The sequence below is a fragment of the Thalassophryne amazonica genome, chromosome 11 (genome assembly GCF_902500255.1).
Source record: "Thalassophryne amazonica chromosome 11, fThaAma1.1, whole genome shotgun sequence".
NCBI classification, from domain to species: domain Eukaryota; kingdom Metazoa; phylum Chordata; class Actinopteri; order Batrachoidiformes; family Batrachoididae; genus Thalassophryne; species Thalassophryne amazonica.
Genome location: NC_047113.1, coordinates 58,127,926 through 58,155,656, shown reverse-complemented (window position 1 = coordinate 58,155,656; position 27,731 = coordinate 58,127,926). Strand labels below are relative to the sequence as shown.

Below are 27,731 nucleotides of genomic sequence, written 5' to 3'. Positions count from 1 at the left end.
TTGGCTTTTGATGCCTAGTGGTGTTGTTTTGTTTTCATGTGCTATTTAAACTTTACTGTATGTGTGCTTTGTATGCTTAAAATGGCAGGGGGCCCTGGTTGGGGTTGAAGGGTTTTAGCCATGCTAATGCCTCCCAGAACCATTTTACTGAAGGAACTAAATGACATGGTGAGATGGTCAGGAGCTCCCAGGCATGTGTGGTGGGTGGAATCAAGATGGCCCTGGTTGGGGGGCAGAAGCTGATGGGTTTTAGGCATACTAATGCTCCCCAGAGCCATTTTACTGAAAAAAAGTCTGAAAGACATAAATGACATGGTGAGATGGTGAGCAGCTTCACTCATTAATGTTGGCAACATAAGGGTGATTCTTTAACTACGGGCACCATTGGCCACCACACCATTGCCTTACAATATAAAGCGCCTTGGGGCAACTGTTTGTTGTGATTTGGCGCTATATACATGTGCTTTGATGTCACTGTTTATCTCCATAGAAACTACCCAAACAATCTTTCATACAAACTGTTTAAAGGGACATTACAATGTTGTGGTGGAAATTATGGCAGTAGTGTGGGACAACTACATTTTGTTTAAAAAAATCACAACAGTTGTATGACATTGAATACCCCAAATCTTGTTTTGATTATTTTACTGATATTTTATTCAGAGATATTTTAAAACATTAGAAAAAACGTTTCTTTACCATTCATTTTTATCATTGAAGATCAAAAGTCTGGGTGTGGGACAAGCACAAAACGGCAATATTTGCATATAATGATGCTGAAAAATGGTGAAAAAGTCATCATAGACTACTAGAACAAATTTCTTAACACACTTTCATTGTAAAGATAACTATAAAAGTGTGAAATTTCCCCTTTTTTCTGTTTTTCATACAATATGATCAAAGGACATCATAAGTGCCTGTAGTCTAAGAATCACCCATAAACATATTATTTACTGCTGTTGTAAATTACATTGATCATTCAATAAACCTATCAGTCTTGAGAATACAGAAGTTTCTTTTCTTGATATTCTACTTAGCACTGATATTTTCGTGAATACCTTTAATAAACCCATATGTGTACCATTAAAGCCTACAATAGTTTATCATTAACAAATCATGTTAGTCTATTTAAAGTACCTTCATGTCAAGACCTTCATACACCCAAGCAATTTTTAACTATGGCGTATCACATACAATCAACACAATATATTTACATCAACCTACCTGGATGTTCGGTCCAAGGCTTTGCCTTAGTTATATTATCAAGTTGTAGAGATTTGCTTTCAGTTTAAGGAAGAGATTTTTAGAATTTTTATTTTTTGTTTGTTTTGATTTTTTTTTTGTACATGAAATGGCATTAATAAATTAAAATGTGTGAAATATCAAGTGTTCCAATACTTTTGGAAGGCACTGTATGTATATATAATAGTATGTGAGCAGCTTGAGTCAATTTGTAAGTGTCTTCAGTGTTAAACAAGAATTGGTGACTCATTGGGAAGAAGAGTTGGTTGCACTGTTACAGGGAATTTCTTTGATAAGTAAGTCAAATGACTGCGCCACTGTCACAACAAGAGATGATCTGTATAGCTCACAATTGCAGAGCTACTGTCTGCTTTGTTCAATTATGCAAATGTCATTTATGTTTCAAGTTATTTTCTAGTGTAATCTTTAGTAACACGTGACACACCTGCATTATTCAGCTGGTATCTTTGACTGATGTGCTTGTTCCATGGGTGCCTGTTTTGTGGACCATAAGTGTTTTATGATATGACAGATTCCTGTATTTGGTATATCTTTTGAGCATGTTTACTTCAAATGTGCATCTTTACACAGTTTATTATTTGGGATTACTTAATAATGTTACACTTACGGACATCAGTTTATGTTCTGTATAGAAATTATTCATTGATTTGTTGATCAACAAACAAAAATAAAATTAAGTGTTATTTTTGTAAGTAAATATTAACTGCAGTGTTGGTTTTTCTCAGTTACATATTACTGTAATTTGAATAGTTTTGTGTTTGGAGAGGTTTTTTTGTAACATCAATTTTGGAATTTGTGAAATTTTAATTTTACTTCTTAAAAAATATCTGATATTAAATGAGAAATCAGTTAACATTTACATGAACTGACTAATGAATTGATTTCATAATTTACAGCCATGTACAGTTTCCAGGATGATCCTATTAACAAAATAATAATAATGACAGTTAGAGAATTTGTACAGATTCCTTCAAAACCCTATCCTTTGCCTTTTTTCCCCCTCCAAAATTCATAAATGCAATTGTGGTGGGATCTCAGCTGATTTTAACACAAATGTGACTGTATTGACCAGAAACCCACTGTGTGTTGAGCTTGATGCATGCAGTACTATGTACTTTTGCAGCACTATCATTTTCTGTTGGTAGACTTGACCACTTACCACCATTTTTTTCAGGAAGCGGCATCTTTTAGTAGAAGTTGGTAACCATTCTTTTTGGATGGAATACATTCTCCTTAATCTTGGAAAAATGGATACCAAGCTCGAATATAAAATTTTAATTGGAAAAACATACTTAGAAATGTATCTCTAAGTAGGCACAAATTTCATAGTAGTTGAATATTTGTCTCTAATTCTTATTTTGGTTGAATTTGTCTTTTGGTCTAATGTTCATTTCTGTGTTGGTCATGTGTTGTTAGTTTGTTCTTCATAAGAGGTATTCCACGACATCTCTTAAATCAATAAATTACAAACATCAGTTATAACTTCTGAATGAAATGGAATAGAACATGTAGAAGTGACTAAGATATTCATTGTGTTTACTCAACATTTTAAGAGTAATATGATTTTTGTCCTGTTGTTATTCAGTAAAAAACAGAAATGTTGAACGCTCCAGCAGAAGACTGCCCCTCCCTGAGCCTGGTTCTGCTGGAGGTTTCTTCCTGTTAAAAGGGAGTTTTTCCTTCCCACTGTAGCCAAGTGCTTGCTCACAGGGGGTCGTTTTGACCGTTGGGGTTGTACATACTTATGTATGGCCTTGCCTACAATATAAAGCGCCTTGGGGCAACTGTTTGTTGTGATTTGGCGCTATATAAAAAAAATTGATTGATTGATTGATTGATTGATTAACTTAAAATTTGTCGTTTATCTACTCTGTACGTTTCTTGTCCATTTAGAAGCTAAAAATAAAAATGTTAGCTTGGTATCCTGTTTTGCCATGAACTGGACCATTGAACAAGTTAAAAGCAATACTGATATATTCTACTCAAAAATGCAGGTTAACCTTTTATAAAGCCACTTTTCATGAATTGTTTAGACTATGGAAATCTTATTTTTTACACTGTGCCCTCCCTCCAACAGAATATACACATTAAAACATTGGCTGATGATATGGTAAGGCAGCTGGTTTTATTTTGGTGTGATTGTATGTTTTTAATCCTCATCTCATATGTTGTCATGGCTGCATGGGACTTTAAGGTGAAATATACTGATGGATCAATTATGCCACACCCAAATGAGGGAAACAAGTATCCTTGTGAGTTAGTGTTATTGCTGTGCATTTGTCCAGTCAATGACACCAATGTGCTTCATGTTTCCTGGTAGTACTTTTTAATCATACATAAACATTAGAGACTGTATTTCCTTGTGTTATTACTGGGCATCACCAATATTTGTGGAAATTTTCGATTATGAATACAACGTAGCCCATAGCATCTAGATTGTAAAAAGATATTTAGTGTGCAATTACCAGGAACACTTATGATGAGATGGTTCAGCCTCTGGCTTTTTTAATAGCCTTCACAAAGAGCTCTTTGGCAGTATTACATTATTACATGCCTTGTCAATCAGTTACAAGTAATGACCTCTGATTTGTCTTGGTATGTTGGTCCATCCAGAATATTTCAGCAAAACAAACAGTAGTAACATTGTTTTTGATGTCATCACCTGTTTGTCATGCCCTTTCAATCCTCTGCGTTCATTCATCAAGCATGCCCTGTCTGTTATTGACTTAATTAGAGTAATTTTTACTGGTTGCATGCTGTTTAAGCACATTTTCTACCTCTTATAATCAATCTTTACTGGTTGGTATCTTCTTGTGATGTGATCTGTTTTTTGTTTATTAGAAAAAATTTCTAACATGCTGTCTAACCAAAATGTACCAAATTCATCAGAATAGTGTCAGCTGATGAAAACATTGAGTCTCAAGTGAGTTCCTTTTATTTCAATTCTGTAACCTGTTTACAAACTCACTGATGTGTTGGTTATGATGGTAAGTGAAGTCTTATCAAATTGGATTTAGTATATTGTGTCAACTTGTTCTTTTGTGTAGGTCTTATTTTTGCTTTTAAATTCTTCATGTAATATATTTTGAAATTAATTTGAATTTATTTGACAGTTAAATTATCTACGAGTATAATTAGATAAACACGCAGATTGGTTTCACATTTCCGTTGCATCTAACTCCTACTCGGTTGGCAACATAATTTGAGTGCATCTCTCACTCAAAAGTGCCTTATATTACAGAGAAAATATGACACAATTTTTAATTTGTTTAACCCTGTGCTGAGAAGAGGGTGGTTTTCCATGTCCTAGGTTTTTTTTCTCCATAGGTGCTGAATATCTCATAAAGAAATCCAATTAACATTACCTACAAATCTTGTATGTACACTCACTGGCCACTTCATTGGGCGCACCTGTTCAATTGCTTTTTTAAGCAGCTATTTAGTCAGCCAGACCAGAAACATTTAGGACAATCGACACAGTCAGTAGGATCTGCTGAAATTCAAAACAAGCATCAAAATGTTTAAGTGACTTTGACTATGGAAGCTTTGCTAAGAAAAAGGATCTTCCAGGTGCCCTCTTGCATGAGCCACCTCGGGTGTGGTCGTAGGCCCAGTGTGCCCTGGACAAACCCTTGGCACCACACCAGTGGCCACCCTCCAAATAAAAGACCTTTGGTTCCAGTTTGGCCTGTGGTTTTGTCTTTTTCCAGAGATGAGTATCCAAAGGGCTTTCCCCTCCCCTTCACAATGCATGCTTCAATTCGATGGAAGGCAGCAGCAGATATACTCTCACAGAATGCAGAAGTAGGAGTTTTTCTGAGTCTAGCTTTGTAAAGTGTTTTATGGCAGCTGAAGTACCAATCTTGCCACCGCAGGACCGCCTACAGTCCCCGGATGCACATTAACACTACCAAGGACACGGTACGGTGTACCACAAATACATAAATACAGCACAACATAGCAAGATTAATAAAAACAGCCTATGTGCACATTTTTTGTCCTTCAGTCATGTCAAATATTTATTTATTTTTTTTATTTCATTAATAAAACACACATTTTATAATGATCACATAGAAACACACAGCCGGGGGGGGGGGATAAAAAGTCCCTCGTAGCTGGCAAAGGCCAAGAGGATGCCTTTGTTTTACCTGGGGGCAACAGGTAGAAGGAAATTTTAAAGAATTGGGGATGGACCAGTTTGAAATTGTGAAACCAGCTGGCTTAAGAATTTCAGAAACTCAAATGTATTGGAATTTTCAAACACAACCTTGTTTGGGGTCAACAGAGAATGGGGCAAAAAAGAAGAAACATTCAGTGACTGATGGTTCTCCAGGTGAAAATGCTTTTGTTGATGGTGGATTGAAGAAAGGCCATACTCCTACTGATGGTAACCAAATCTGATAGAAAGGCACCAGTAACTCAAATAACCACTAGTTTCGGTGAGGGTATGCTGAAGAGCATCTCTGAATGCACAAAATGTCAGACCTTGAAGCTCACAAAACCCACACTAGGTGCCATTCCTACCTAGTAAGAAGAGTAAACTCAGGGGACAGTGTGCCAGCCTCACAATGAACGAGTAGAAAAACATTGCTTTATCTTTTGAACCTTTATTTGTGCTACAACATTCAGATGGTCAGAATTTAGTGTAAACAACATAAAACCATGGATCCATCCGATTCTTGTAGCAATAATTCAGGCTTCTGGTTGTGTAATGTCATGGCAGCTGATGCTGTCATGACAATATGGGCCAAAATCTCTGAGGAATGTTTCCAGCACATTGTTTAATCTCTGCTATGTAGAATTAAGGCAGTTCTCAAGGTGTACCTAATGAAATGTTCAATGTGAGTGTATGCGTTTTCAAAAATTTTGTGTGGATGGTCAGATGTCCACTGTATTAAACAGCACATCTCCAGCATAATCAACATTATTGTTTTCCATTGTGTTTTCTGCTTGTATGCTTTTTTCGCAATCCATAAATACGAGGGCTGTCCATAAAGTATAGGTCGTTTTTATTTTTTTCAAAAACTATATGGATTTCATTCATGTTTTTACGTCAGACATGCTTGAACCCTCATGCGCATGCGTGAGTTTTTCCACGCCTGTCGGTGACGTCATTCGCCTGTGAGCACTCCTTGTGGGAGGAGTCGTCCAGCCCCTCGTCGGAATTCCTTTGTCTGAGAAGTTGCTGAGAGACTGGCGCTTTGTTTGATCAAAATTTTTTCTAAGCCTGTGAGACACATCGAAGTGGACACGGTTCGAAAAATTAAGCTGGTTTTCGGTGAAAATTTTAACGGCTGATGAGAGATTTTGAGGTGATACTGTCGCTTTAAGGACTTCCCACGGAGCGAGACGTCGTGCAGCACTCCCAGGCGCCGTCGTCAGCCTGTTTCAAGCTGAAAACCTCCACATTTCAGGCTCTATTGATCCAGGACGTCGTGAGAGAACAGAGAAGTTTCAGAAGAAGTCGGTTTCAGCATTTTATCCGGATATTCCACTGTTAAAGGAGATTTTTTTAATGAAAGACGTGCGGGCGGATTGCAGCGTCGGCTCGCAGCCGCCGCGGCGCTCCGCCACAGGAAAAACACCTCCGTTGGAAGACTTAAGGACAAGTTGGAACATGTCCAGCTGTTAAACAATTTCTCATAAACTCACTCCACTGAAAGCCATCAAAAGCCGCCTGGATTTTACAAATGGTTATCAACACCCGTCCGCACGTCTTTCATTAAAAAAAAAGGAATTCCGACGAGGGGCTGGACGACTCCTCCCACAAGGAGTGCTCACAGGCGAATGACGTCACCGACAGGCGTGGAAAAAGTCACGCATGCGCACGAGGGTTCAAGCATGTCTGACGTAAAAACATATGAATGAAATCCATATAGTTTTTGAAAAAAATCAAAAGGACCTATACTTTATGGACAGCCCTCGTATAGGCCTAATCTAAATCCGGTTTCCTATAAATAGCAGAATATAAAACTTTTATGTGGGAATATTTTAAAATGAGCAGTTTAAAATTGGCTACCTCTTTTAAAAAGTGAAAAACAACTATATTTAACAACGTTTAGGCTCGCAACATGTTGGACTTTTAACACCATTAATTTAATGCAGTGTATTATATATGACTTGCTCTGTTTTCTTTCAGCGCGATCGCATTACCAGTTTCAGGAAAACAGGAATGAAGAAGGAGAAACCTCTGATACAGCATCCTACAGATCCCCTCTCTCCCCAAGCTGAACTGCCCATACCTCAGCCTCTGTTTGATGACCGCTCCATGAACCTTTCAGAAAAAGAGATCATCGACCTCTTTGAAAAGATGATGGTGAGCTTTATATTTCTCTTGAAGTGTTTTTACTGCATAGAGCGTTCTGTAGCGCACTGCTAGTTTTATGATCGCTGCTGCAGAACCATATGTAATGAAATTTTCATGATGAAATCTTAAATTGAGTCATAAAGCTCTGTAAAGTGATGAACAACTTTAGAACTGCATGTGTGTTGTAGATATTGAAGAGTTGTTTGACAAAGATGGTTAAGTCTCAAAAGCGTATTCAACCAGTTTATCACCACCCAAGATTTCCATATTTCCATGTTTTACCACTGATTGGGTTCTTTTTGGTTTATAAAACTGTCAGGTATGAACAGAATGAATAATACAATGTTTTGAAAAAAAAAAAAGCAAATTTATACCACGGACTGACTATTTGTTAGCAGTCAGAGACATGTAGTCAAGTGGGTACAAAAATTGTACTGGTAGCTCAAAAGAATTCACTTCCACATGAGTCTGCGATGGAAAGATACAGGCAGGTAATCTGTAGGATTACCTGCCTGCCTGTGAAATACAAAGTGTAACAGATAGGTCACTAAGTAAAATAGCATCCTCTCATTCTTGTGTCCAGAAAAGTTCATATTCTGAACAGTACAGAATATGACGTGATTTGTTATCCAAAGGATTTCTTGGATAACAAACCACTTCATATTATGTATTGATCACTGATTTTACTTTATGTAACCTGCTGATGTCTGGGGTAACACTTATGAGTTCTCTACATTCACTCTTTATACTGCAAAAAAGAGCCATTTGAATAGCTCACAATGTTGGGTTTCAGGTTCATACTAATGACTATTTTTAACATCTAAACTACTAAAACTATGGCATTGTTGAGTTGCAAATAGCACTGTTTATTTAATAATTTGTTACCTAGGAACTTACTGACAGTGTTTCACAACAGAGGTGGGGGCTGTAGCTTGAAGGGAACACTGAATTTTAAGACCACGGTATTTGAATCACAATGAAAAGATTTACAATATCAAGCAGAGGAGGTAAACTTTGGAATGGTCTGAATGGGGAACTAAAACAATGTCCAAACATCATGTAGTTTAAAAACAAATACAAGCAGATTATTTTTGAAAGGTACAAGCAGGAGGGGCTTAAATGTCACTGGTATGCCTATTAAGACTTACAACTAATTATACAGTCCAACACAATGGGCCTCATGTATCAATGTTGCGCACTTGTGGAGTAAATTTACGGCGTAAACTTGAAATACACCAAAGTCGCCGTGACATGTATCAAGCAGTGCGCACCTGCCCATTTCTGGCGTACGCCTGACGTGATCTTGATAAATGCAGCGGGTGGAAACGATCATAATTATAATAAACACGCCCATAAATATTCAGACTCCGCTTCAGACACACCCTCATTTTACGACATGGAAGCCAGGAAGACGGCAATGAAAAAGAACTCCACCAATCATGGCGCGTGCCAATAGAGCGTCAAAAGCGGCTGTCGTATCAATTGTTTTGTAGTATATAATCAATAAAGTATTACAGTGGTCCCTCGTTTATTGCTGGAGTTACGTTCTAAAAAATAGCCCGTAATACGCGAAACCGCGACGTAGTCAGTGTTATTTTTTTACAATTATTATAGACGTTTCAAAGCTGTAAAACCCCTCACTACTCAGTTTATACACTTTCTCAATCAGGCATGAACATTTTCTCACTTTTCTCTCGTGTGTAAACACTCTCAAACTTCAAACCTTAGTAGGAGAATAATACCAAACTGTTTTCAGGCCCAAACATTTGTTTGAGAAATAAAAATAGAACGTTTTCCTATAAATAATTATGATGGCATTTAGAACTAACAAATTAATTTTAACGATCAACGAACGAGGTCGGACACATAAGAAATTATTAATAGTGACTCACCAGTATTTCACAGATCGGGCCTCTGCGTCCTGGCGCCGCGCCTTTTCCACTCACATCTCGCTGCTGCAGGTGTTTGTTTTCGTGTGACAAACACAGTTATGAGTAGTTGTCGGCGCTCTTTTCTCTTCTGGGCAACAAGATTCTTATAAACAGATACGCAGAACACAGAACACTGTAAAAAAAAAAGGCATGCAAAATTGGACTAAATACTCCGCGAGACTCCAAGGCCACGACAGGTGAATGGCGTTATAGCGAGGGACCACTGTATTCTCTTTTCACATGTCAATAATTCTTAACATGTGGATATTTGCTCGCTCAATTAATAAGACACGCCTAATCTGTCAGATTTCTTTATTTTTTAAATGTATTTCTGTATTTATTTTATTGTGACAACCGAATGGAGATGACAAAACCTGGTTGTAGCACGGGCGAATTAAGGGAGTGACGAAACTACAGTTGTTATTATCAATTTCATAGTCTAAAACGATCACACCACATGAAGTTAAGCTCAGTGCTGCTCTGGCTCCAGGCTCGAAGTCTGGAGAAAAAGGCGAGCAGCGCTTTCTTTGCAGTCAGCGCTGTGACCACGGATCGTGCTCCATAACAATCCTGCAAAGGCGGGATTTGTATTGATTATTATGTAGTATAATCAGGAAAGTGTTATTTATGTAACATATGCATTGATTTGTATAATGGCACTGTTTATCATGTTGATCATCTTCATTTTTATGTGGATTCCAGCGCTGGTTCATTTTGGTGTATAATTTACGCCACCTCTCGACCTGGTATATATTTTCAGTGCAGCGTACGCCAACGACCACATTGATAAATGCCAAGTAGCGCAGCCGTTTTGGCGTACACCCCATATACGCTCAAATATCGCCGTACGCAACATTGATACATGAGGCTCAATATGTGTATATATGTAAGTAAAGTATTGTATAAAATTGAGAATGTATATATCTATACAGTGGGGAAAAAAAGTATTTGATACACTGTCGACTTTGCAAGTTTCCCCACCTACAAAGAATGGAGAGGTCTGTAATTTTTATCATAGGTACACTTCAACTGTGAGAGACAGAATCTAAAACAAATCCTGAGAATCACATTGTATGATTTTTAAATAATTAATATGCATTTTATTGCATGAAATAAGTATTTAATACAATAGAAAAACAGAACTTAATATTTGGTACAGAAACCTTTGTTTGCAGTTACAGAGGGCAGACGTTTCCTGTAGTTCTTGACCATGCTGCCCACACTGCATCAGGGATTGTGGTTCACTTCTCCATACAGATCTACAGATCTTTCAGGTTTTGGGGCTGTCACTGGGTAACACTGAGTTTCAGCGCCCTCCAAAGATTTACTATTGGGTTCCGTTATGGAGACTGGCAAGGACACTCCAGGACCTTGAAATACTTCTTACAGCATTTCAAGGTCCTCAGTAACCAAAGAAGTTAATTACATAACTAGCGCGTTACCTGTGGGGATCCACAGGCTCTTGATTGGGTAGTGTTTATAAAATAAGGAGCTGACATTTTTCAAAAGATAAATTATGCAAAGTTTCTTGTAATGAGTTGGAGTGGTGTGTGAATCCAGATTTTTTTGGAACCTTAGACCTTAGACCTCAACAATTTTTAGAACTCAATCCATTTATTTCCTGTTACTTACGTATTTTTTAATGTTAATTTACCATCTTAATGAATTCATAAATTGTATAATTGTATTGTACTATTATTATTATAATTATTTTATTTGTAATTATATCTTGTCATTTGATGTTGTAAATGGACCACAATGGAAATAAGTGTTTTTACTTTATTGTGTCATCCATGTATTTTTAATGTATGTACAATTATATTATGTACTTACATCAAGCTTTCTAAATAAAGTCATGCACACACACGCTTTTAATATATAGATTATTTACTGCCCCCTGCTGAATTGGCGTGTGAGTCCAGAATTTATAGGGGAACATTACACAGTGAGAAATGCAATACTTTCCAATAAGAAACATACCAAAGAGCTGATATTCCACACTTTTTACACTAGTCCCGCAAATACATACCTTTATCGAACATTTGAATTTTGCGCACTCCTGAGTGTCCCCGGGCTGCAATCTTTGTAGAATATCTGGGTATTTCCCGCTCGGCGCTGATGTCATTGACGGAAGACTGTACATGAGCTGGCGTGACCAAATAAGGAAGTGGGAAAGGTCACAGGGCAAAGGGTCGTCTCTCTTGTTTGAGGCACCATTTCAGTATGTCTTTCTTTGACAACGCTGAGCTGTGAGATTGATCTTTTTGTAGTCTTCTTGTGGCGCGTAGGCCCGTGTGGTTACAAATTGAACTGTTCTGGTCTGTGATTGTGTGGAAAACACTGGAATTCATGGAAGCCGAGTTTGAGACAGAGGAGTTTGAGACAGAGGATCGTCCCAATCCTCGGGACATGGTAGCATATAGCCACCAGCCGAGGTCTGACGACAAGAAGAAGAAAAAGAAGAAGAAGAGGAAAAATAACCAGGCAGAAGGCAGCGGGGAAGCGAGTGCCATGTCAGCCGCCACAAACAAGAATGAGCAGATCAAACAAAGTGAGGAGGGGGGCGCCACTGTAGCCGCTATAAACGAGTCTCCTCCGGTAGATCCGGAATCTATTCCAGCCAGCAGCATGAAAATTCAGTAGGTATATCTCATATATTATATTCCAATTCTAAGGTGGAACTATGCTAGTATGCCAGTGTATATCTAAATATCTAAAAAGGAAGAGTAAGATAGAAGAGTAGAAAAGAGTAGAGTAGAGCCACTTAGGTGCCTGGTCTTGAGAATCAGGGATGGTAGGTTGAAAAGCTTTTTTATCCCATGGGAACTCTCCCTACCCACCCAAGCGGCTCAAGAAAAAAGGATATATATAATAATAAATAATAAGACATAAGAAAGATAAGACATCATATATATAACTGATATTTAAATAATAAGGGTAAAACAACATATACAATAAATATGGTACTATATAATATACAAGAGTAGGTTTTAAAACCTAAATATTAAAACTGGAGATGATTGTAGTATAGGTATTTTAGTATGTAGACTAATAGTAAAATTAAATTATAGTTAGTAGGCTAAGCTATAAATCTGGTATTTTATTATAGAAACAGAAGCTATGATGTAATGTGTATTGGTATCTATCTAAAGTAACTTGCTAGCATACTATAGGAAAATAAAAAGCATAATCTATATGCTGTCAAATGAAAACCTAAGAACTTAGGTACTATATGTTGATATCTTTTAAAGAACACATAAACTGATGAATCATTAAAAATCTACACCATGTAAAATAAAATTGTAAATAACGAAAATAAGCTAGTTAGAAGAGCTAAATTAGCTGTTAATAAGCCAACTGTACCTAGCAAGCTAACAAGATAAACAAAAACGGTAATTAGTATATAAAGTATAATAGCGTAGTTAAACCTACAATAACGGTATTAACATGGTTGACTGGATTCAAGTCTGGGATGGCAAAAATGTTGAGACAGAAACTTGAACAACATTCTTTGGTGCAGATGCGGAAAGTGCAGGCTGATGTCGACATTGTGTAACGCTCGAAAATGGACCTTGAATCCAAGCTTCACTTGTTAATTGGCCACAAACACCCCGCGTCATGCCCTGTGTTTTGCAGCACAGCAACGGAGACTTCAATTAATGTCCAGAAGTAATGCTTGTTTGACATGGGCCATGTACAAAATTGTAATTCCAACAGTGGACATTGGCGCGTATGTGCAGTCTTTTGTCAATGACGTCACCGCTGAGCGTGAAATACATGGATATTCTACAAAGTGTGTACTTGCGGGACTAGTGTAAAAAGTGTGGAATATCAGCTCTTTGGTATGTTTCTTATAACAAAGTATTGCATTTCTCACTGTGTAACGTTCCCCTTTAAATATCAATGTCCATTGTTCAATGTTGTTGGCTAATATGTCTAGCTTCTCGACAAATATTAGTCCTATCAATGTTCCATTTGGTGGCGTTTATCCTTGACCCAAAATACATAGGCATACCAAATGTCAGCTCTCCACAGTTTATGCGTGATAGAAATTGCATGCACACATGCAGAGCTTTTGGTCTTTTCTGGTTTTTGCTGTAAGCAGGTGCTTTTAATTTGACACAAAACAGAGACAGTGGTGGAAGACATCAAAAGCACTGCATTTTTCACATATGGTACCGGGAGCATGATACTTAAGTCACCCATGGTAACAGCAACATGACACATAACTAAACTGACTAAACCAATTGAACTAAAAAAAACAACAAAAAAAAAAAACGCAATAAATCATTAAGACTAACAACATTGTTAAACTAATATGAACCACACTAACAACATTTAAAACCCAAAAACTCCAAACCCCCATAGTGCATTGCACAGCACAGTGTCCATTGTTCTGTTTTTTTTTTTTTACCTAATATCACTACTTTCTCCCAAAATATTAGTCCTATCAACTTTCTGTTTTCCCAGCGTTCATCCTTGAGCTAAAATACATTCATTCATTCATCTTCTACCGCTTAATCCAGTAATGGGTCGCAGGAGGCTGGAGCCTATCTCAGTAGTCATAGGGCGTGAGGCGGGGTACACCCAGGACAGGACGCCAGTCTGTCGCAGGGCCACAAACAGACAAACAAACACAGACCCACCCACACACACACACACACACTATGGACAATTTTAAAGAGTCCAGTCCACCTAACCTATGGAGTTAAAATTGTCTCATTAATATTTGTAAATGCACACAGGGTGATCTACAAATAATCATTGATTTGCAAATGTGTTCAGATATCCACAAATGCAAATTTCATATTTGTAACTTGTAAATTGGTCTTTGCAAATAATGTTGTATTTGCAAATATAAAACTTAATTTGTAAAAAAAAAAAAAATTACGTTTGTAAAACTGGAAATTGTATTTGTGAATTGAGTTTCAGCATTTGTAGATCACCAATTACATGCATTCATCCCTTTCCTCTGCGACGTCATTTTGAGACATTCTTTTCGCAAACACAGATCCACAAATGCCGACTGATTTACAAATACACACTCATGCACACTGGATATCCACTAGATGGCAGTGTGGTTCCATTCATTGATGTGGCAAGGTGAAACTATATGCTCCCGGATGACTCTTTAATTGTGATCGCTACTGAGTTTTTAAAATTCTTATCGCAAAGCGTTCTTTTTTTATGACATCATGCAAGTTTTATAAGTCCGTGGACGCTGATCTGTGTAGATACAAATCAGTTTCCTTGGATCCACGGAGTTTCAAGAATAAATGCCACTCAAAGCCTGGCTGTTGTGACAGTTGTCATAAAGCGGGACTGATTGGTTGCTGCGGTGACACTGTGTGGTTCATGTGTGATGTTCCTGTGTGTGATGCTTAGCTAAATGTAGCATGTGTACATCGCAAACTTTTAGAACTTTCAAGTTTTTAAAAGAAGAATTTTGCAACATGTCTGTGTCACGGAGCATGCACAGGCGCAATGCTGTTTAATACGCTTATTTGAACCACTGTGTTAAAGAGTACAACACTAACACCCCTGCCCCCCTCCCCATGATGAAATCCGCGGACATGCACACAGAGACCACTTGGCTATTATAATATTGGTTATAAGATTGAGCTTTCATGTCCATTTCACATTGTGTCTGCTTGACATGAAAAATTTGCTGAACTATAATTAAAACATAATACAAGCAACAGAGACCAGCAAGACCCTGTAATTAACTACAGTGATCTATTACATTAAATGAACTATTACAATCAAAGTAATACTTCTGTCTTCATTTTATAGTCATTGTGCATGTAAAAATATACAAATACGACTCAGAGGTGGTTGACTCGACATCACTTGTATCTGTCGCAACCCACAATTTTAGAGCTGAGTATGCAGTTGTTTTGCCAGAGATACTTATGGAAATTTTGTGGACCCACTTTTTGTGCAGCAGCGTTTTGTTGACTGACTCCATTAAGCTTGTGCTTGCTCTCTAATTGCACGGAATAAAATATAAAAAATATGAATGCAAAATAATATTAAAATGTCCAATTAACTGCTGTATATCCCGTTTTATCTACATAGCTTATGTTTGTTTGAGCACTGGTAGTTTGTTTCAACCCTCTTCACACTCAGCCTGTTTCTACTACATCTATAAAAAAAATTGGGAGGGTGCAGTAAGACCTTGTAGGATGTAGTAGGAACACAGTGGTAAATGGACTGCATTTATGTAACACTTTTCTGTCTGAATCAGAAGCTCAAAGTGCGTACAATGATGCATCGCATTCACCTATTCATACACACACACACACACACACACACACACACACACACACCGATATCAGGGTGCTGCCATGCAAGGCTTGCATAGCAGGATCCTGACATTGAGGCCAATTTGGGGAGTTATTTTCCAGCCTGACCGGGCTTTGAACTGAGAATCCTCTATTCTCAAGCCCACCACTTAACCACTAGACCATCACGTCCTCATCTCCTTCACCATCCGCCTTCACAATAGAAACCAATAGGATGCGGTATGGTCTCCTTTAATGTGGAGGACATGGTCAAACTTTGGACATTTTCAGGTATAGGTGCTTCAAAACAAAATAAAACAAAACAACAAAAAAATAGAATATAATGAAAAAATATGAATATTTTTTTGAAGAAAGTAAAAATTGTGTACAGTTGTGTTCATAATAGCCTTTATTTCCATACATGCAAATGCATTGGGAGCACGGCATATTTTATTACAAATCAAAACATGAAGAAAAATTGATCACATTTGTTATTACTTTGTAGAAAGTGAAGAAAAAAAGGGATATTAGGCCGTCCAAAAAAAGTACAAATGCTAACATTTACAATATAAATTAAAACAATGCTTGAAGATATATCTTTCCTGTGAATCACTGAACTGATATTTAGTTGTATAACCTGAGATAAGATTTATATCTGTGTTGCATGGAGATGACCAACTTCTGGCACCTGTGAACAGGTATTCCAGCCCAGGATGATTGGACTACATTCCACAAGTCCTGTACATTTGTTGGTTTTGCCTCAGAAACAGCATTTTTGATGTCACCCCACAAGTTCTTTATTGGATTAAGGTCTGAGGATTGGGCTCGCCACTCTGTAACATTAATCTTGTTGGTCTGGAACCAAGATGCTGCTCACTTGCTGGTTTGGGGTTATTGTCTTGTTGAAACACCCATTTGAAGGGCATTTCCTCTTCGGCATAAGGCAACAGGACCTCTTCAAGTATTCTGATGTATGCAGACTGATCCATGATCCCTGGTATGCGGTAAATAGGCTCGACACCATAGTATGAGAAACATCCCCATATGATGGTGCTTGCTCCATCATGCTTCACTATCTTCACAGTGTACTGTGGCTTGAATTAAGCTTTTGGGGATCATCTGACAAACTGTCTGCAGCCCTGAGACCCCAAAAGAACAATTTTTCTTTAATCAGTCCACGAAATGTTGCGTCATTTCTCTTTAGGCCAGTCAGTGTGTTCTTTCGCAAATTGTAGCTTCTTCAGCACGTCTTATTTTTCAACAGTAGGGCTTTGCGGGACTTTTTGCCCACAGCTTGGCTTCACAGAGGCGTCTTCTAATTGTTACAGTCCTCACGGGTAACTTTAGATCTTCTTTGATCACCCTGGAGCTGATCATTGGCTGCGTATTTGCCAATCTGGCTAATCTTCGATCCATTTGAATGGTGGTTTTCCATTTTCTTCCATGTCTTTTTGGTTTTGGTTGCCATTTCAAAGTATTTGAGATCATTTTAGCTGAGCAGCGTAGCATTTTCTACACTGCTTTAGATTTTTTGTTCGACGGACCAATGTATGGAATGGCCCATTTTACTCAGATTTTCAAAGAGAAATGCACAACAACCTGCATGCACAACATTTGTTGCCTTTGTCGTTAAATGAGGGCCAAGTGTGAAATAAGGATCACAGAAAGAAAAATCTAGATGCTGATATTTCTTTGAACAACCTAATATTTATTTTATTCACTTTCTCTGAAGTAATAAGAAATTTAATACATTTTTCTTCATGTTTTGCTTTGGAATAGAATGTGCAGTGTTACCAATGATTTGCACGTCTGGAAATAAAACCTATTTTAAGTTGTTTTTTTTTTTTAGCTTTGCTCGCTTTTTAAACATACTGTTATGTTTTTCAACACAACTTTATATTTGAAACTCATCACAAATAAACTAAAATCTGTCAGCATTTTTTTATTTAAATTTTGATCATTCTGGCCAAGAGTTAAACAAAATGAAATTGCATATTTCAAAATATTAGAATATTTCACAAGATCAGAAAAAAAAAAGATTTATAATACAGAAATGTCAAACTTCTGAAAGGCTTGTTCATTTATGCACTCAATACTTGGATGGGGCTACTTTTGCATGAATTACTGTATTGGCATGGAGGCGATCAGCCTCTGGCACTACTGAGATGTTACGGAAACCTGTGTTGCTTTGAAAGCGGCCTTCAGATGGTCTGTATTGCTGTGTGTGGTGTCTGTAATCTTCTCCTTGACAATACCACATGGAGAATCTATGATGTATTATCTATGGGGCCAATCAAGTACAGTAATACCATGGTTAGCAATCCAGTTCTGAGTAGTTTTGGTGCTATTGGCAGGTACTAAGTCCTGTTGGAAAAGGAAGCATGAAGTTTCTAAAATCTCTTAGTAGATGGCTATGCTGACTTTGAACTTAATAAAACACAGTGGACCAACATCAGTATATGACTTGGCACCTTGAATTCTTACTGACTGTGGAAACTTCACATTGGACTTCAAACAACTTCGACTCTGTGCCTCTTCACTCTTCCTCCAGACTCTGGGGTTTTGATTTCTGAATTTCAATTTCAATTTCAATTTAGTTTAATTTATATAGTGCCAAATCACAACAGAGTTGCCTCAAGGCGCTTCACACAAGTAAGGTCTAACCTTACTAACCCCCAGAGCAACAGTGGTAAGGAAAAACTCTCCCTCTGAGGAGGAAACCTCAAGCAGACCAGACTCAAAGGGGTGACCCTCTGCTTGGGCCATGCTACAGACACAGATTACAATTCACAGAACAGTTCACAAAACGAATATACAGGAAGTGCTGTTGGTGCACAGGACAGGAAGGTCGTCAGCACAAATACAACTCCCATCTCTGGATGGAGTTGCACCTTAAACAGAGAGAAAAACAGAATCAGGCACCAGAAAGACGAGAACTACTGTATAATTTGCCAGCAATAAACAACAATAAAAACAGAAGAAATACTAAGGTGCTTGCCGGCCACTAGCCCTAAGCTTCACTAAAAGACCCAGATTTTAGATAAAGTTGAGGCCGTGGCACGCTCCGTTTCCTAATAAAATGAATTTAGAGTAAAAGGCATAAGACAAAACTATACCAATATGATAGCCAAACAAAAGGGAAAAGGTTTAATTAGGTCAGCTAGGTAGGGAGGTGCCAGCCTGTGAACAATTTTATAGACTAGTAGCAGAACCTTAAAATCTGATCTCACTGGGACAGGAAGCCAGTGAAGGGATGCCAAAATGGGTGTAATGTGGTTGAACTTTCTGCTTCATGTCAAAAGTCTGGCTGCAGCATTTTGAACCAATTGGAGAGCCCTAATGCTGGACTGCGGTAAACCAGAAAATAGAACATTGCAGTAGTCCAGTTTAGAAGAGATAAACGCATGGATCAGGGTCTCAGCATCAGCCATAGACAGGATGGGACAAATCCTTTCTATATTTCTCAGGTGGAAGAAAGCAGTCCTTGTAATATCTCTAATGTGGAGGTCAAAGGACAATGTAGGATCAAAAATTACCCCAAGGTTCCTCACGGTGTCAGTGTGTCACTGTGTCAGTGTGATGACCCGGCGGTTCAATAACCCTGGTTAAATATAAAAACAAAATGCCACTCACTGGATTTGAATCCACATGCTCTGATTACCAAATGGAAACTTTACCACTGTGTTACAATCATTGCCTTGTAATAGGAGCATGAAATGGCTAAAATCAACAACCAGACAATGTATTTTCTAAAAAAAGAAAAAAGTCCTGTGATAACTGACCAAACGGTGCTTGGTATGGCGTATTTCTGCTGACTCACTTTGTGAGTGTGATGTATGACATACGAGCCTTGGCTGAGCGTTAACTGGTCAAATTGATGCCGATGTCTCACTGGACCAAGAACCATCATTTCAGTCTTATCAGAGTTTAAAAGTAGGAAGTTTCTAGATATCCAACTTCTCACTGATGCAAGGCAATCTTCTAAGGATTTTATGTGAACGAGATTACCAGCAGTTATGTGCATGTATAACTGAGTATCATCACCATAGCAGTGAAAGGTAATCCCAAAACGCCGCAATATGTGCCCAAGGGGTGCTATATGAAGGGAGAAAAGCAGGGGGCCTAAAATGAACCCCTGTGGAACCCACAAATTTCATGTCACTAAAGTTAGAGGTAGTGTTACTGTACAAAACACAGTGAGAACGACTGGTCAAGTATGACGTCAACCATGCAAGGGCACTCCCAGTAATCCCAAATTGATTTTCTAGCCTATCAAGTAGAATATGATGATCCACAGTATCAAATGCAGCACTGAGATCTAACAGCAACAGAACCATAGTGGTGTCCGAATCTATTGTAAGCAGAAGATCATTCACCAGTTTCGGGAGAGCAGTCTCTGTGGAATGATATTTTCTAAAAGCAGACTGCAGTGGCTCCAAGAGATTATTCTCAGTAAGATAGTCCATGAGCTGACATGACACCACCTTTTCCAGAATTTTAGAGCAAAATGATAGATTTGATATCGGCCGACAGTTTCTCAATACACTAGGGTCAAGATTATGTTTCTTAAGTAATGGTTTAATCACTGCAGATTTGAAACATTTAGGAACAGATCGAGAAGTTAAAGAAAGATTAATCATTTCCAGCACAGTCAGCCCAAGAGTGGGCCTCAGGTCCTTAAACAGTTTTGTTGTTATAGGATCAAATAAACAGGTTGTGCTTTTTGTTGACGTTATGAGTTTCGTCAGCATGCCTAGTGAAATACTATCAAATTCTGTAAATCTAGGTCATACCGCAGTAATGGCGCCCACCTCAATAGCAGTAACTGTAAACTTAACAAGTGAGTGATCAGAGACCACTGATATAAGAGGCATGATGTCAGTATTTGTGACAGCAATACTACGTGCGAGAACCAGATCCAGAGTATTTCCACTAATGTGCGTTGAGTCCCGAATGCATTGCCGAAATCCTAATGCATCCACAATTTCCATAAATGATTTGCAGAGGGAATCAGAAGGCTTATTTATATGAACGTTAAAGTCACCAATGATCAGAATGTTATCTGCACTAGTTGACAAGTTAGAGATGAATGCACCAAATTCATCTAAGAATTCAAATATGGGCCAGGAGGCCTATATACAGTGACAAAGTAATACAGCTGATTTTTATTCTTGTGACCTTGCAATACGTAATATCCTGAGCAGAGCGATGAATCAGATGCTCAAACGATTTATATTTGTAACCCTCAACAGCTAATAAGCTAAACCTAGATTTATAAATAAGAGCAACACCCCCTCCTTGCTTCACATTACGAGGGACGTGACTAAATGTATATGCTGGTGGGCAGGCCTCATTTAAGGGGAGGACAGCTGTAGGTTTAAGCCACGTTTCACATAACCCAATCATATCTAAGTGATGATCAATAATTAGATCATTAATTAACAATGATTTTGAGGACAGTGATCTTATGTCAATGAGACCCAGACTAAGGACCTCAGTTGGGTTGACAGTTGAACTGTTTGGATTTAGGGGTGGTTCCAGAGTAGCATATATAAGATGCCTAGAAGTAGGTTTAGCTTTGAGACATTCCACGCGCTTTGTAGGTAGCAGACACAAAATCTTTGCTGTTCCTGGAACAACCACTGGGCCATCCTCAATTTCAACATCATCCAATGTCATAATGGGTATTAAGTTTGCAAAGCATATCCATGTATGATTTTTATGGACACATCTATGGAAGCAGGCCACAGTCTCAACTTGGTGAATTTCCCCCCCTGACAGATAAACTGCACTATCACCATAGTGGATTTTCTGCACTAATTTCCCCCTCTAAGCTAATGGATTCCACATCCACATTTGTCATAAGCCTTGCAGGGTCTCTTATCACCTGCTCCATGGCGTGCTGTAAATTCCTAATGTTACCCTCGGTGTAGAGCTCTATCTATGTTCTCAGACAAGATGGCAGCGCATACGCTAGTAGGGTGGAGGACCCAGAACGCAGTTATCAATAAAGCTAAAGCCTTGCTGTCTACAAAATTGTGCCAGCCACCTATTTAACGATGTCAGCCTGCTAAATGCCTCATCAGTACCCTGGGAGGGGAGGGGACCAGCGACTATTAATCGATGCCGACACATCTTTCTGACAAGGTCACAAGTCCTCTCTATGTCCATTTTTGTGACCTCTGAGTGCTTCATCCTGACATCATTGGTGCCAACGTGAATAACTATGTGACTTTATCTCATGTCATGCCCTTAGTCTGTCTTCCCTTCTGCAGCGTCAGCATCCTAAGATGGGATGCAGTGTCGGGAGCTCTGGCCCCAGGAAAACATTTCACGTCAGCCGGCGTCTGTAACATGACTTTGCGGGTGATAGAGTCGCCTATCACTAAAGTCCGGTGTTTCGGCCTGGAGACAGGAGTGGAAGTTACTTGTGGACTCAGAGAATTCACATCAGGCAATTCCAAGGGGGAGAACTGATTCACAGTTCGCAGTGGCGAGTGTGGTCGGGGTACCACAACTGGGCACCAAGCCCTACGGGGCTTCCTCCACCTAGCCACAGTCCGAAAGCCATCCTCCACAGCCGGCGTTTCTAGGCTAATGCTAATGGGCTCGCTAGCCGGCCCAACACTAACCTCATCTGGAGTGTCCATAGCATCTAACTCCACTGAGCTAAGAAGCTACTCTAACTTACGGACACGGCTCTCTAAGAGAGCCACCCTATCTTCCAACATCATGCAGGATTTACGGAAGGTGTAAAGTAGGTAAAGTAGTGTACTTTGTGCACTAAGAAATTCAAGAGTATAGCCAAGCAGGCGCGAGCTAACCAATAATGTATAAGCTAACCATGCCTAAGGCTCACACAGGCTTCACACAGACGTAAGTAAATGAATTAAAATTCACAGCAGTTACACTGAAAAAGTAGCAGAAGTATTAGACTTTTAGGAACACTAAAAAAACCTCCTACAAATAAACCACTCCTAAGATTAAAACAAGAGTAAAGTACTAAGCTAAAATTCACAACACTTACACTAAAAAACTAACAGATATATAAAAAAAATGGGGGGGGGGGGGGGGTGTCGAACTGCGTAACGCAAGCTAACCTCTAGTGAAAGTGCTAGCTGCACCTAAGATTTGCACAGGAGTAAAATAATGACCTAAATTTCACAGCAGTTCCACTGAAAAACTAACAGAAGTATTAAACAGGTAAAAAAAAAAAAGAAACAGCTATAAAAGTAACGGTGGGGGGGAGTTGACCTAGCTTAGAAATAAAAGAAACATATACAACCATGTAATGTTTAGAAGAGCATCACAACAGCAAACAATCCATTGGAAGCAAGTTGCCAGATCTGAATGAAATGTAAAATTTACTTTCATCTGAAAAGCGTACTTTGGACCGCTGAGCAACTGTCGAGTCCTTTTTTGCCCTTAGTCCATTTCCTGGAACCATCTGTCCATATGTAACCTGCATCGCTTTCTCCCTCACTGAGCTCCAACTCACAGTCATGCACTTTAACCAGGAGGCAAAAACCCAAAGGCTGCCATGTGTGTTGCTAGAATGTCTTTTGGCATTGTGGAGTGAGGTTTACTTCACTGCACAGCACCACCTGCTGGCCACTCTTACCCTTGGTGGCTCTTAATGCACTGACTCCAGCCTCATTCCACTTCTTGTGAAGAAGCTCCCATAAGTTCTTGAATGGGCTTTGTTTGGGACAGTCCTCTCAAGGCTGCGGTGGTCCCTGTTGCTTGTGCATCTTTTCCTATCCCAGTTTTTCCTTCCAGACAAGTTTTCTTGAATGTGGCTTTTCTGCAGCACTTTTGTCAACAGGCAACCCTTTCAGCAATGGCCTTCTGTGGCTTACTGTCCTTGTGGAGGGTGTCAGTGAGTGTCTTTTGAATTGTTATCAATTCAGTCTTCCTCGTGATTGTCGTATGTACTGAATCAGACTGAGAGATTCATTGTACTTATATTGCATAAATAGTGAGTTACTCAAACTTGACATCAAATAGTGTTGAGATGAAGTTTTTCTATTTTTTTGGAGCTGCGGTCCATAATCATCAACATTAAAACGTGGTTGAAACTTTTTAGTTTATGTGTAATGAGTCTACAATATATAAAATGGTCACTTTATGAAATACCTGATAAAAATATTGAGCTTTTTCATGATAGCCTAATTTTTTGAGATGCACCTGTAGAAATTGCAGTGATCATCCCTGTTGCAGCTCTAAAGCAGAGGTGGGGTGTATTTCATCATTTTCACTGGCCAGCAGCTAGGATCTTGTGTTTCAGAGATGAGCCAAATCAGGGCAAAAGATCAGTGTAACTGAAACATTTACAGATGTCAACACAAGCTACTGACCTCCAAGACAGACGAGACAGAAATCAATTAATTTCATGTACCTACAACCCTGAGGGCCATATGCATTTTATAAGTTCAAATCCTCATGCTGTATTCTCTGAAAAATATTCAAAAAAAAAAGAAAAAGACTGAAGTATAATCTTTCTTATATTTCGCCTGACCAGTGTAGTTGCTTGTTGTGTAATGGTCAGGTTACGTGTGCTGAAGACACTCAGAAAGTTTTAGAAATGAATGCAGCAGTATTCACTTTTATTCCTCAAATTCAGAGCTACAGCCAAAGTCAGAGAACATTTACACAATAAAGAGAAAAGAGTTCCCACATCTTTTAATGTAATAATAATGGATCTCTCTCTCTCTTACTCTCACACACACACACACACACACACACACACACACACACACACACACACACACACACACACACACACACACACACACACACACACACACACACACACACACACACACACACAGTGTTTCTTTGGAGAATGTGCGATTGTCAGTAGATCTATCTTAAAACAGCAGAACAAACATGCCCAGAAGAGGTAGAGTGACGGGAGATTGGATGGATAACAAAACAAAAAAATGATAAAATTGGTAGCATGATAAAGTTGGTAGCATGTATAATGGTAAATGGAGTGGATATATACTGCACTTTCATGGTCAAAGCGCTTTACAGCAGTGCCTCACATTCACACACTGATGTCAGGGTGCTTGAACCAGTCTGGCCATTATTTCCTTACTTTCTGCCATCAACATTTCATTTTCACCCAGAGAATTACCCCTCATTTGATGGTTTTCTTCATTTTGGACTACTGGTTGTGTGTGTAAATCCCTGTACATCAGTCGTCTCTGAAATATTCAAATCAGCTCCCGTGGCACCAACAACCATGCCACATTTAGTGTCCCCAAAATTATCTTTCTTCTCCATTCTGTTGCTTTGCTTGCACCGCAGAAGATCCTCTTGATAATGTCTACGTGCGTAAAGGCATTGAGTTTCTGCTATGTGATTGGCTGAGCAGATAATTGCTTTAATTAGCAGTTCAACAGGTGTACTAATGAGATGGAGTGGCTCTACTCTTTTCTACTCTCCTGTTTTACTCTTCCTTTTTAGATATTTAGATACACCTTTATATACTAGCATAGTTCCACCTTAGAATTGGAATATGAGGTCTGTCAATAAAGTAACGGCTCTTTTTATTTTTTTCAAAAACTATATGGATTTCATTCATATGTTTTTACGTCAGACATGCTTGAACCCTCGTGCGCATGCGTGAGTTTTTCCACGCCTGTCGGTGATGTCATTCGCCTGTGAGCATGCCTTGGGAAGGAGTGGTCCTGCCCCCTCGTCGGATTGTCATTGTCTGGAAATGGCGGAATGAAAAGGACTTTTTTTCCATCAGAATTTTTTCAGAAGCTGTTAGAGACTGGCACCTGGAAACCATTCGAAAAATTTATCTGGCTTTCGGTGAAAATTTTACGGGCTTCACAGAGAATAAGGTCTGTTACTACAGCTTTAAGGACGCTCGGCGCGCCACGCTCCGAGCTGCGATGACGAGGCACAAGCCACCAGACCATTTCTAAACGGATGGCTCTGTGGATACGAGACCGTCGTGTGCTCTTTCTCTGGTTATCACAAGAGCTGGACATCAGCCATTTTCCGGCAGATTTCACTTTTAACAAGAGATTTTGTCATGGAAAGCCGCGCGGAGGCTTCGCGCGTAAAGACCGATTCGCTTTGGAAGCGAGACAAAGGAACACCTCCGTTTCGGCGTGTCAGAGGACAAGTTTGGACATGTCTATCTCGGCTTTCAATGCTTACCAGTCCAGTAAGTATCAGTGAAACTGTGGCGAGCTGGACATGTCCAAACTTGTCCTCTGACACGTCGAAACGCAGATGTTCCTTTGTCTCGCTTCCAAAGCGAATCGGTCTTTACCTCGTCGTCGCTGAGCGTCCTTAAAGGGGTCCTTAAAGCTGTAGTAACAGACCTTATTCTCTGTGAAGCCCGTAAAATTTTCACAGAAAGCCAGATAAATTTTTCGAATGGTTTCCAGGTGCCAGTCTCTAACTGCTTCTGAAAAAATTCTGATGGAAAAAAGTCCTTTTCATTCCGCCATTTCCAGACAATGAAAATCCGACGAGGGGGCGGGACCACTCCTTCCCAAGGCGTGCTCACAGGCGAATGACGTCACCGACAGGCGTGGAAAAACTCACGCATGTGCACGAGGGTTCAAGCATGTCTTACGTAAAAACATATGAATGAAATCCATATAGTTTTTGAAAAAAATAAAAAGGACCGTTACTTTATTGACATACCTCGTACAATATATAAGATATACCTTACTGAATTTTCATGGGCTGTGAGCATATGTAATTCCCTTAATGAAATTAAATCGTGCCACCTTATGGGATTATATAGGACTTAAAAATAGCAGTTCCATTGAGGAGAAAGTCTAAGCGACAAATCTTTAAAAAAAATTTATTTTGGAGTACATACAAAGCTGCTGAAGGACTTTTAATATATACAAAATGTAATTGGAGTAATGTTGATTTGAGTATTATTTATTCTTTTCTGTTGTTGTTGTTCAAATGTTGTGCTTTTGCCTATTTATTTATTCAGCCTCAGTCAGCCTCTGCCTCACTCAGAATGAACCCAGAACTTTCAAATTCACTTTTCATCCGTAGTCAGAGTTCTGTCACAGTTATGATTTTCTCTATTGAAAGGCCTTTTTGGCCTTATGTATCAGAGGATTGAAAGCTAACAAAAAGCTTTCAGCTCATCTCTTTGAAGTGGAGAGCCGAATTACTCTGGCTTCATTGCCTAGGTTGTGTGCGCTATTGTGGATAATGTTTCGGAGTGCGTATGTGGGCATTGTACAGTGCCTACCTTTTTTTTTCTCTCCTTTTCTGCTTCTCATACAATGGGCTTTTGCCAGGGCCAGAGAAATGTGAGCAGAGCTCCTGGTTTTTATCACGCTACTGCTTCATCTTTTTCTTGCCTAGGTGCTCATCCTTGTCACTCAGTTCACCTCTCAATTACTATGTTTGTGCTCATAGTGGTGTGACATTAAACCCAGGCTTCAGTCTGCTCTCTGACAGACCACACAGAAGGCATGTTCACTGGTTTGACATCCGACAGCCATCGTCACTCTTGGTCGGGCTATATAACAACAGTAATTAAAAAAAGAAAAGTGCTGTTTATTTGTATTCATACACAGCAAACTTTTCTTCTTGGACATAACAGAGAAACTAAAGGAGCGGGTAGTTCTCTTTGATGGCCTTAGCTTCTCGTATGCCCTCTATCTCGCTGCCCTTTCCCTGATTTGTTGTTTTTTTTTAATGGTGCTACATGTACTGCCTTAGATGTGTAAACTGACTTCAAATGAAGGGATGGTCCGTGCCATATTAGTTGGACCACCTGCGGTGCTTTAATGGCTAGGAGGAAGCGAAAACGGCTTTCCTCTAGAAAGTGGTTTCCACATTGCACTGTTTATCCCAGAGCCTAAACACCACATAGCCCATTACTGAAAGGTCATCAGAAGCATCTGGAAAAAAAAACACAGGAGGGGGAAAAAAAAATTCTAATGA

At 39.1% G+C, this 27,731-nt stretch overlaps 1 protein-coding gene across 2 annotated transcripts in view; it reads left to right on the top strand.

The window, feature by feature from the left end:
- diaph2 (diaphanous-related formin 2) overlaps nucleotides 1-27,731 on the top strand; it is a 1,163,737-nt gene that overhangs the window by 56,701 nt on the left and 1,079,305 nt on the right. For both annotated transcript variants that reach the window (XM_034181862.1, XM_034181863.1), the window contains exons 3-4: nucleotides 3,341-3,373; nucleotides 7,403-7,579. In XM_034181862.1, coding sequence (XP_034037753.1) covers nucleotides 3,341-3,373; nucleotides 7,403-7,579 — 210 coding nt within the window. The remainder of the gene's footprint in view (nucleotides 1-3,340; nucleotides 3,374-7,402; nucleotides 7,580-27,731) is intronic.